At 31.7% G+C, this 12280-nt stretch overlaps 2 protein-coding genes across 2 annotated transcripts; both read right to left on the reverse strand.

The window, feature by feature from the left end:
* Positions 1-2772: 2772 nt before the first annotated feature.
* LOC123223966 (probable inactive receptor kinase At2g26730) lies at positions 2773-4753 on the reverse strand. The gene is made up of 2 exons (XM_044647458.1): positions 3439-4753; positions 2773-3347 (listed from the first exon to the last, which is right to left on the reverse strand). Exons 1-2 carry the CDS (start codon positions 4751-4753, stop codon positions 2773-2775), a joined length of 1890 nt encoding a protein of 629 aa, XP_044503393.1.
* An 877-nt stretch (positions 4754-5630) lies between these two features.
* On the reverse strand, positions 5631-7764 carry LOC123223206 (ubiquitin-conjugating enzyme E2-23 kDa-like). The gene is made up of 7 exons (XM_044646313.1): positions 7675-7764; positions 7477-7552; positions 7248-7327; positions 7026-7140; positions 6887-6939; positions 6155-6283; positions 5631-5884 (listed from the first exon to the last, which is right to left on the reverse strand). The coding sequence occupies exons 2-7, from the start codon at positions 7518-7520 to the stop codon at positions 5742-5744; spliced, it is 564 nt and encodes a 187-aa protein (XP_044502248.1). The 5' UTR covers positions 7521-7552; positions 7675-7764; the 3' UTR covers positions 5631-5741.
* Positions 7765-12280: the final 4516 nt, after the last annotated feature.

Below are 12280 nucleotides of genomic sequence, written 5' to 3' on the forward strand. Positions count from 1 at the left end.
ATATTTATACTTTGTTTAATTAAATATACACAATTACCCTTTGTATAAAAAAAAAAAGAAATTTAATCAATATAATTAATATTAATTTGTCATTTGAATTTATCAATTCACTCAATTTACCAACATAATTAAGAAACACATGGCATGAATCTCATTATACATCTTTACATAATCATTTTTATCTTCCAATAAACATGCTTAAATAAAATCTTCTACATTAGAGCATCTTCTGTTTATTATTTTTACACTTAATTAAATTTATTTAAAAATCCTTCTTCGATCCAACAATATATTAAAAAAAATTGAAGAATTATTAATTTTTAAATATTTAATATTAAAAAATAATATATGCAACACAATCCAACCAAGAACTCCAAATATTGATTATTTTGGTTGAAGATTTTTTTTTTTGGGTATGTGATTGAAGTTTGACGATACCTTTTGTTATGTGTTAAGTTAAATAACAATTCTACTTTTTATGACCAGTTTTATATCTATTCACACTATTTAAACAAATATATACCGTCAATTTGTGACTATTAATTTTTGACCATTGATCTAATATAGAATAATGTGTTGCATTAAAAATGTTCGACTTTTATAATTTCGAATGACATTAATTCTTCGCTTTATGTTTTTCCACTTGTCATGTGCTAATGCACAAATGAATTATGTAAGCAAAATTATAAAATAATTTACATTTTTATTTCAAATTACATAAAAATCGTCCATTTAGTCACATGTCTAAATACAATTGGTAAATATTAAAACTGTTTTTTATTGTTCAACCGTTTTTTTCACAAATTGTTCATTTCTAATCTCACACGATGTATAAAACAATATTTTTTTAGTTATAAATAATTTTAAAACATGATTTTTGAATACTAAATACAATTATTACTATATATCTATTTCTAATGGATTTCATTAATAGAAACACTTTATGATTGGGTATTTGGCTTTTTCGAACTGAATGGATAAAAATTTGTCATTTCATATAACTTTGAGTGGGAAATGGTCTTTTGGCCTTTATAATTAATTTTTAGATTTATATGCATATAAATTGTCTTTTTTTTTTCTTTTCTTATATCATAAACATTTTTTATAAACTATATTGATTAGGGATGATTTTGCATCAAGTTGATATTAATCTGAGAATGACCATTCACAATCTGATTATTTTATATCCGTATTTTAATCATTTGACATGAAATATGTGGATTTTTTTTCCTTTAAATTGATGTGACAGTAAATATATATTATATCATTATAAAAAAAATCTCTTAATTTATCTAAATTGAGCTGAAATAGTTTTAAATGTGCAGATATTAAATAATTTCTCCTAAGCAAATTTGTTTCCAGCCCTTAATATGAAAATAATAAGAAGGCCAAAACACTTATTCCCACCCAAGGTATAGTGAAATCCCATACTCCTACCTCTAACTTTCAAAAGTTCAAATGTTTACTTATAAACAAATTTCTATTACGAATCTAGTTAGAATTAAAGGCAAAACCGTCATTTAATAAAAAATTTAAGTTTTATTACATTTTTCTCTTTCGGTTAGGAAACTTATAATTTTTCTCTAATTCAAAGTTTGAAAAGTGACTAATACCCCTCTCTCGCCTTATGTCTCTCTCCCTTGCCTCTTCGGTAGTATTCGATTGAGACAAAGACAATTTGGTTTTTGTCTCGATTGAAGACATTTAGAGAAGCAAGGGAGAGAGACTAGAGGGAGAGATAAGGTAGGAAGGAGAACATTAGATGGTCGGAGATAGCCAATCAATGCCGAAGAGGAGAGAAATAAACCCTAGGGGGGTATTTATCACTTTTCAAACTTTGAATTGTGAGAAAATTATGAGATTTTTAAATCTAGGAAGAAAAAAGTAATAAAACTTAAATTTTTTATTAAATGACTGTTTTATCTTAAATATTAACTGAGATTTTTAATAAAAATTTGCTTATAAATGAGTATTTAGGTTTTTAAAAGTTAGAGAGTGAGAGTTTAAAATTTCACTATACCTTGCATAGGAATAAACCTTTTTGGCCTAATAAGAATGATGTAAGTGTTAATCACTACAAGTGACAACCATATGATTAAACGCCAATGTCCCAGCTGGGTTCCAGATCTGCCTGCTTCACTTGGATGTTTCTAATGCAATGTTTGTGGGGTTGATCAATGGATTTGGAATTTCACCTGTCTGATGTGATTGAGTTTTTTTAATTAAATTTAGTGAATATCAATGAATCTTTACCTAAAATTTTTAAGCCAGTCTGGTCTTTGAGGGCTATCCATAAACCACCACCAATCTGCCGTCAAATTCAAATTCATTTTTTCATTACTGCTCTAGCACTTGTTGTGGCAATTGGTTGTCACCTATCTGGCCAGTGTGTTTTCCCCAGAATTCACAATTCACTTTGTCTAAATAGATTAATAAATGATACTCAATTTCAAATGTTATAAAAGATTTTGATCCCATCTTTCAATATCCATTAATTTTCTGTTGAGAAGAAACTATAGGATCTAAGTATGTATTCAGACACATAATCAAGACACCAGAGAACACTAAAATATGAAGCATGCACTGACTAGGGGAATATGCTTAATTGATTATTGATTATTGAAATATTGCACAAATAGGATGCAACTAAGGAGAAATAAGCTATACTTTGTCCTTGAACAAATGCATTAAAACTTTGATATAGGCTGAAATAAAATTCTTTCTGTACTGAGTGTCTTCTCATCATGTTTAAGATTTTGAATTTAAACTGTGTTATGCTTCAGAAACTATTGATCTTTCCTCTTCTTCTTTAATAGCATTGATCATGGCAGCCACTTGGCTAATGGTAGGCCTGGTCGCCGGTGAACGGTTGACACATTTTATGGCGACCTGCAGCAAGTGTACCATCCTCTCTTCACTTGCGCCTTCTGAAATTAAGCCTTTGTCAAAAACTTCTACTGTCCACTCTTCTCGGACGACTGAGTGAACCCATGTTGTCAAGTCCACTCCATCTTTCTGCATCGGGCGTCCTGTCAGAAGCTCCAGAAGGATGACACCAAGTCCATAAATGTCTGCTTTGTAGGCGAATGATGATGCAGCGATGGCACCTGCAGGGCATTTGAAGCCGTTGGCGAATGTGGAAGAGTCTTGAATGTCAAATGCCATGAGGCCATATTCACTTATGCAAGGCTCCATGCTCTTGTTGAACAAGATGTTGGAGGATTTTAAGTTGCCATGAGCAATTCCAGCTTCACCAAGTTCTTGATGCATGAATGATAATGCCTCAGAAATTTTGGCTGCAATATCTAGCCTCCTTGCCCAGTCAAATGCTTGCCCCATCTGAGCTCCTGGAAAATACTATTTCTTAGAAACAAAAACCGCAAGCGATTTGATAAATATGAAAACTTGAAGAGAAATAAAGAGTGCCCAATTACATACCATGGAGAAGCCGAAAAAGACTTCCATTTTCCTGGAATTCATAGACTAATAGTTTCTCTTGTTTAGAGCAGTAAAAGGCAAGAGCTGGCAATATATTTGGATGTTTAGCTTGGTCTAATCTCTGCATCCGGAGCTTAAAATCATTGCTTGAAATCGCCCAATCTTTAATCCTTTTCACAACAAGGTTCATACCATTTTCCAAAACAATCTTGTAGAGTGTACCATTCTTTCTTCTTCCAAGCAACTCTGCTGGAGCCCTCAGCAACTCCCCGAATTTCAGTCCATTTACTACAGGACTTGTAAGGACTACTAGTGAGGATGAAGGCAAACTACTTTCTGCTGAATTCATGGAAAGTTCTGATTTGCTCTCCCCTGTTATATAATCTCTAGATTCAAATGCTTTAGACTTGTTGATATTACCATCATCAGCAGATTCTACGTTGTTTACCGCTTCAACCTTTTGTTCAGACTTCCTTCTTTTACAGATCCTCCAGGTGATAAAGACTATAGCTAACAAGCCTAACACTGCATATCCTGAGAATATAAGAATCCGAGTTTTCGAAACATGTTTCGATTTCTTACCCTCTAAGTTTGAGGGCGGAGTCGGTGGACATTTGTTTGGCAAAGGATCTCCGCATAACTTAGGATTATGGAAGAAGCTGCTTAAGTCGAATTTACCACGTGTGTCTGGAATAGGACCACTCAGATCATTGTAAGATACATTGAACTGCCGCAGATTTGAGAAGTCAAATTGTGGGATTTTATCTGTGAACTGGTTGTATTGAGCAAGGAACATAGTGAGTCCAGAAATGCGGGACAAGTCTGGCAAGGCACCAGTGAAGTTATTGTATGAAACATCGAGTCTTTTCAGGTTGCTCAACAGAGAAAGTGAACCCGTAAGGTTTCCTGAAATACGGTTCTGGCTCAAACGCAAGCGACTGAGCTGAGTACAATTTGAAATATCAGCTGAGATTTCTCCCTGAATATTGTTACCATCAAGAATAATAACACTGAGAGATGCAGCTAAAGATTGGTCATTGCAAAGATGACTAGCATCAAATGATCCAGAAAGATTGAGCCTGGTAAGATTTAATCTACTCACAGAGTTCTTCCGACTATTGCAAGTTACACCTGTCCACCGGTCAGTGCAAGGATCAGTGGAGGTGTTCCATACAGAATTAAGTAGGGCATTGTTGTTAGATAGTTCTGAAAGGAAGTTGATCAATGAACTCTTAACTACTGCATCCAAGGAATGTGTTGTATGAAGAATGATAAAGAATGAAAGAAAGGTAACCCAGAGGGGGGTTTGATTCATTTTTGGGATCTACGCTTTGATGCAGAAAGGTCTGCAGTTTAGCTTTGTCAAAAACCATGTATAATTTTAAATATGAGATGGTTCTTCAATGTTGTGCATGGAGGAAATCTCTATGTTCTGGTTATTTTTGTAATTAGAAAGGATGCCAATTGGCTTGTTGGCTGATTCTACAATAAAACTGTGTATTCTTGTGGTTTTTATTGCCGCTTGAGTTAAAGAATAAGGCAATTTGCTGAAAACGATATTTACTTTGCGCGCCGGCAACTACAGTGGGCTGAAATTGTATTGTCACGTCATTATCAAGGAATGATCGGTCCCTAACTTTTTACACATTTCATATATATCAGGATCCGAAAGTATTTACACCAGTCATGAAGTTTGCTACTTCGAAGATTCTCCTGGAATTAACTATCTACATGGGATCTCTACAACTCAATGGATGTACATCATTGCTAATTTGTAACTACTTAAGCAATAGACAACCAGGATTTTATGGCATTTCTGGTGATTCTGAAAGCTCGTGAAAGTGATTTTACAGTTGGTTTGAGGGCAGATTTGGTTCGTGAAATTCAAAGCATGCGACAACATGGGATTAAACTATTCAAATGATATTGATGTTTGTCTGTTACATTTGCTGATAGATTCCTAATCTTGTATTCATAAATCATCTTATTTTGAGGAAAGGTCTCAATGAAGTGATGCATTATTAGTTTACAAAAGCTACTCTTTGTTTATATTCACAGGTCTAATTAGAGGTCATATCTATGCCTTCCAGAGAATAATTCTGCTTATAATTGTTTGTTCACATATCTAAGTTAAAACTACTGATTTAGTTTTTTACCTAACTCGATCTGAAATAGGAAACAATTTAACACAAAGAACCATTCTATTCATTAAAGTTATCACTATACTACATGATTTTTACAGGAAATTAAATGCATAATCATGTTAGAATTGTTTAAATTACAGTGGAAAGGTAAATGTCTTCTCATGGATCTGCTTCTCCAGCAATGTTGTCATCACTTGATGTGCTTCGCCCATCACTGATGTCATCGTTGCTGATATCTTCATCGCTATCTTCTAAAGTTGGACTTGCCACATTCTCCTTCTTTGCATAGCGTTCACAGTACTCTGTTATCATAAAGAATTGACAAAATATTCTCAGTCCAATTGGACATAATTTCAGAAAAATTTTCCTGATATACCAGCATATTAATGATTCACATAGGACATCACACCAGACCAGTAATATTTACCGAATTTTCCAATAAACTGAACTGAAGATTAAATTAAAATGGAGTAGCCAACTAATAAATAATGTTGAAGTAAAGAGGCTAACTGTTGTTTGCAGTCTTACTGGCAACCAAATAGCAATGCAGTAAGAAAATAAAGAGATCTTACCTTTCACCCTCTGTTCATAGTGTTTCTGATTCTTCATCATCAAAGATGCTGCATCGCCATTCAAGGGGTCAGAAGGATTAGGATAAAGTAAGAGCTGTGGAAGGAAAACCTCAAATATGTTCAAAAGATCTGCAGCACAGAAAACGCATGGTAAGATACTTGAAAATTGAACTCCAAGTGAAAGGCAAAAGCAAAATGCAAAATTGAAAGCTTAATATAATGTCACTAAATACTATTCAGTAATGAAGCATCCCCAATTCCTTTCATTGAGAATATAAGACCTGAACCTGCACTTACTGAGCAACTCTGCACATTCACAAACCAGGATATAACACTCAAGCATTCAGTTTTCCAATAACATAAGATCCTCATTGTTGGCATGCTCCAAATCAGGTCCCTTTCAAAGTGAGAAAGTGCCAATGTACTACACAAAGTCTATAATGCTTCATTGTATTGTTTGAGATCTGTTGCATCTGCTAGTTTCACCCACATTTGCTTAACAAGACAAACAAATATTGGATTAAGAAACTTACAATTATTTTGTATTTCACCAGAACCTAATAAAGGTGACTTTTCTCGGAAAAATTGGTTTCACTAGGAAAGAAGAAAACTTCTTTTGGAAATTCCAAACTGTATGACTGATGTTATCTGTCTTTGTTTATTGTGTGCATCTTTGTTGGTATGTGCAAATTACAAAAACTGCAGTTCATTCAAAAAAAGTCTTGAAATTACCAAACATTGGGCTCCATGTTTGGTTGATTACATCCAAGCAGACAGAACCAGACCTTCAAATCACATAGAAAAAACTTGTTAGCATATATGACTTCAAAATCGATCACACAGCTTTACTCTACGATGTAAGAGAACTTACAGTTCATCAACATTGGGATGGAATATTTTGTTAATAAATCCAATGGAAGGAGACTTGTAAGGATAAGCATCTGGCAGTTCCACTCGGATTTTCCAGACACCACCTTCGTAAAGACCTGCATCCATTGCGGTAAAATCAACAAAATCAATCAAACGAAAGCCTTTTTAACCACAAAATTGTCATTTTCTTTAAAAAGTGAATGAACAGGGCAGAAAATTTTACTTTCTTTGGGACCATGGAATAGCACTTTGAGTTCATTAATCCCATCGTTAATTGGTTCCACCGAATAGTCACTCATCATCCTGTGTCAAATACGTGAAGATTAGAGAGTGGGAACACCATTAGTAAGAACAATATCCACAACATAAACTTAAAACATGAAAAAACAAGAAGAAGTTCCAAAGAAAATCATAATAATTAAAAAAAAAAAAACAATTGAGTATATGCTTACAGCTTCATGACATCCATCTCTCTTCTTTTGCACGGGGAAGACATCCTTTGTTTAATCTGTATTCTTCAGTTTAGGCCTGCCATTGTCATGAAAAGAAAGACTAAACTGCACTGCACCAGTGCTTCAAATATTCAATATAAACACAGAAATAATGAACAGAAAGATAGAACAAATAGAAGGAAAACAAAAGAAACTAACCGAAACGACAAGTGAGATAATGCAGCTCGTAAAGATGAAATTGGTTTTGTGTAAAGAAATGAAAAGAGAAGGAAGCCAGACAGGGGGAATAAAACATGACAAAGATAACGGCGCCATTTGAGTAGGGGTGCTGTACACGTGGCACGTGTCATCCGTTTTCTAACTGTCAAACAGGACAAGGCGGGTTTGGCTCCTCTCCGCTAAAATCAACACTCATCATTCCCCATTTCCATGTTTGCTTTTTCTTTGTGTTATATAAATATATATAATTTTGTTTAATGTATTGAGTTTTTTCATCACTTAAACTCTTTGATTAATTTTTGGCCTTACCAGAGTTAAAAATTGATAGGTAGGAATGGAAATATATGTTTTTAACACTTGCTTCCTACCAAATACTTTTTAATAAAGGGTCAAATGATTATTTCTTATCTAACTTTAAGTGTAAACACAATTTTTTATTTGTTAATTATAAAAAATTTAAATATTTATCATTATATTAAATTTCACTGATACTATCATAGATAAAATTGTTATTTAATAAAAATATTTTAAAAACTAAAATTTATTATATTTCCACCCTAAGGTTTAAAAGTTAACAAAGTCAACCCTAACAAAACGTTGAAAAACTTATGTTATCTCTTGGATTTTTGTAGCAATTACCAGTGGCCGGAGACAACGATGGCGACATCTCCCTCCTTTCTAACTTCTCTCTCAACTGTGGTCCATTTCTAACCATTATTAGTTGTTTTTTTCCTCATTGACGAGACAATAAAGAGATCAAATTTGAGTCTCTTCGTTGTATGATGAAAAAACCTAGATCTTGATCTCTTTATCGTGTTGTCGATGAGGAGAGAAGACGATCAAAAATAGAGTGTGACTAAGAGAGAAGCTAGGAAGGAGGGAGAATGCCACCGTCATCGTCGTCTCCGATCATCGACAATTACTGTAAACCCTAGAGAAAAATTTTAATTTTTCAAACTTTAGATAGAGGAAGCTAAGATAAAATTGTTAGTTTTAAAACTTAATGAGGTAAAATATAATAAATTTATAATTTTTAAAATTTTTATTAAATAACAATTTTACCACTAATAATATGAGTAAAAATTAATAAAAAGATGAATATTTAAATTTTCAATAATTACTAAGTGGGAAATTGAGTTTACACCAACCCTTGGGTGAGAAACAGTCATTTGGCCTTTAATAAACTAATTAAATTGAAGTGATTTGAGCATGATATTTGATTAACAATAATAATTTAGTGCTAACAACACTTAAGTGAAACATTATATTGGGCTTTAATGATGTTTTTCTTTTTCAGTGTGTTTTTTAATTATTTATATTCTTTGCGTTTGTCTTGCTATTACATGACTTCTATGAAGGTAAAAGTCTAAAGTTTAACTTTGAACTATCGTTGTATATAAAGTAAAACTCAATTGTTATATGGTAAATATTTTTTTTTTTTGTAAATGATATGTAATATTCAACTGTTAGGTCTTGAACATATACAACTAGTTTCATTAGCTTTTCACTCAACATATTAAACAAATTCAAGTGGCAAAGGTTGGTAATAAACAGATGCAAGTATGAAGGCTTTGGTGTGGTAAAATCATATCTCAAGTTAATAATTTTTAGCACAACAAAAGAATTGAAAAGGCCAAAGGACTATTTCCCTCTTAAGTTTTATCTTAATTTCAAAAATATACATATAACAGATTAAAAACTCAAACACTCACCTATAAACTAATTATCGTTACAACTTTCAGTTATAAGTAAGAGTAAAATGTTATTTCACTACTAAACCCTAAATTTTTAAAAGTTGATATATTTTCTTCCTTAGGTTTTAAAAACTAATATTTCACCCCATTCTCAAAGTTTAAAAAATTTATATTTTACGCCTAGGGTTTGCTTAGCTTCTCCAGCCACCACCATTCCAACCATTGACTGACACTTTCTACCCATCTTCTAGATTCTATGACTAAGGACAATTATCTAACCACTAAGAAGGATGATGTTTCATCGTCTTTCGTTAGGTTATTCATATAACGAAGTGTCGTCTTTCATTGTCAAGTCTTCTAGACACAACGATGACATTGATCATCCTTCTTGGTGGTTGGGTGACTGCCTTTCATCGCTGGATCTAGAATATGGGTGGAAAGCTTCGGTCAATGACTGAAATGATGGTGGCCAGAGAAACTAAACAAATTTTAAGGGTGAAATTTAAATTTTTCAAACTTTGAGAATGAGGTGAAATATTAGTTTTTTAAAACTTGGAGGGATAATGATAGTAACTTTTAAAAATTTAGGGTTTAGTGGTGAAATGATAATTTTACCTTTGTTTATAACTAAAAATTATAACGATAGTTAACCTATAAATATGTGTTTAAGTTTTTTATTTGTCGCGGGTATAATTTTGAGATTGAACTAAGACTTGGATAGAAAATTATCCTTTACCCAATTGAAAAATAGGTCATATTATAACACAAAATTTTGGCCTACCATTTACTTTGGAAAGCCATTAACTATTATTATTTTATACTTACAAGGTACCAAACGTGTACAGATGTTGGGGGTCCTGACCAAGATTTACACATAGTGATAAATTTCCCTTATTCATCTATACAAATTTATATGACACTTTATAATTAAGTGATACATTACTTTTATTTTTACTTTAAAATTACTCTTTGTTTATATGTATAGGATTGTTACGATGGTATTGAACAAATTTTGATAACCATAATTAACAAAAATTGTCTGGGCATCCTAAGGTTTCCCCTTGTTTTTTCATTATTAGTAGTGCACCTAATATTTATTAGGCCAAAAGACAAATTCCCACCCAAGGTTTGGTGCAAACCTAAGTCCCATCTGTTAAGTTTTGAAAATTTAAATATCCACCCATCAACGGTTAAGGTTAACAGAATTAGTTAGTTACAAAGGTAAAATTATCATTTAACTATTATTATTAAAAGATATGAAGTTTTATATCATTCCCTCCTTAATTTAGAAAACTAATAATTTTTTCCAAACTTAAGTTTTGAAAAGTGTCATCTTCCCCCGTAAGGTTTACATTTTCCTTCCAACATTTTCAACCTCCAGAATCCATCTTCAACCTCTTCGTTAGCAGGATTAGAAGAAAATGACTTCAGCACAACAAAGTTAGAGAGGCAAAGATGCGATTGCGTGTCTCTTCAGTATGTGTCAAAGAAGGTGGCCAAAACTCCGAAGATATTGCTTCACTCAACGTTGGTTGAGAGAGCAATCCTGCTGAAGAAGTGACCGAAGATGGATTCTAATGGCTGAAAATATTGGAAGGAAAATGGAAATCCTAAAGGGAAAAATAACACTTTTCAAAATTTAATTTTGAGGAAAAATTATTAGTTTTCTAAATCAAGACAGAAAAATGATATAAAAATTCATATTTTTTAATATTATTAATTAAATAATAATTTTACTCTATAATTAATTAATTTTATTAACTTTAATAATTAATAAATAAGTATTTAAATTTTTGAAATTTAACTAGTGAGACTTTGGGTTCGTGCAAAACCTTGGATGGGAATGTGTCTTTTGGCCTATTTATTATTCACGTATTGAAGTTTCTAGAGTTGGAAGGCGGGTGATGGTTTATCTAGCTTGAGGGAATATTCGGGAAAAAGCCATCCAATAAGAGCAATGGCGGTCTGTTAGTCTACATAGAATTTAAGATTTCTTTTGTTAATAAATTTAATTTATAAAGAAAAACTTATATTTGCACATATATAAATATTGTTTTTTTGGGTTAAATTAAAGTTAATAAATGCCCTTGCCTGCCTGGTAAAATAATAAATTTATAATTTTTTTAATTACATGTTAGAGTCAGACACTTGAACGGGCCATTTCACGCAAGTTATTTGTTTTGACATATTATATAGGCTTAAAGACTTTATTCCCCCTAAAGTATACTGAAAGCCCAAAATTCTATCCTCGCAATTTTTTAAAATCTAAATTTTTATTTATAAGTAAATTTTGATTAAAAAAATCAATTAACATTAAAAATAAAATTATTATTTATTAAAAATAAAAACTTTTATCATATTTTTTTTCTTTAAATTTAAAAATCTTATAATTTTTTTTTAATCTCAAGTTTGAAAAATAACAAATATTTTTATAGTGTTTTTCTCTTTTTTTTGATATCGATTTGTTATCTCTAACCATCAGTTATCCTTTCTCCATTTTATTTTTTCTCTTTTTAGTCGTTTTTGTCTTAGATAAAGACTGATCGTCTTTATCTACCTCAATAGAAGATAATTGGAGAGAAAAGAGAGGGAAACTAGAAGAAAGAGATAAAGGGATAGAGAGGATTGTCGATCGCCCACAGTCAGAGATAACGAATCATCACCAAAAAAAGAAGAAAAAACTCTAAAAGGTATTTGTCATTTTTAAAACTTTAAATTAAAAAAAAATTATGAGATTTTTAAATTAAAAAAAAAAATTTTATTTTTTTAAACTTTAAAAAAATAATAATTATATCTTTAATTTTAACTCAACATTTTTAATATTAATTTATTTATAAATACATATTTGAGTTTTTAAAAGTTTAGACAAGGGCTAGAGTTTTCGCTACAGC

Source organism: Mangifera indica, chromosome 8 (assembly GCF_011075055.1).
Source record: "Mangifera indica cultivar Alphonso chromosome 8, CATAS_Mindica_2.1, whole genome shotgun sequence".
In the NCBI taxonomy this organism is placed as follows: Eukaryota; Viridiplantae; Streptophyta; class Magnoliopsida; order Sapindales; family Anacardiaceae; genus Mangifera; species Mangifera indica.

Excerpts from the sequence above, each read along its gene's own strand:
- LOC123223966 (XM_044647458.1), bottom strand. The coding sequence starts at position 4,753 with ATGAATCAAACCCCCCTCTGGGTTACCTTTCTTTCATTCTTTATCATT. Across the intron at positions 3,348-3,438 it reads TCTTTTTCGGCTTCTCCATG|GAGCTCAGATGGGGCAAGCA; the intron begins GTATGTAATTGG and ends AGTATTTTCCAG.
- LOC123223206 (XM_044646313.1), bottom strand. The coding sequence starts at position 7,520 with ATGTCTTCCCCGTGCAAAAGAAGAGAGATGGATGTCATGAAGCT. Across the intron at positions 6,940-7,025 it reads CATCCCAATGTTGATGAACT|GTCTGGTTCTGTCTGCTTGG; the intron begins GTAAGTTCTCTT and ends TGTGATTTGAAG. Across the intron at positions 6,284-6,886 it reads AACATGGAGCCCAATGTTTG|ATCTTTTGAACATATTTGAG; the intron begins GTAATTTCAAGA and ends TCTGTGCTGCAG.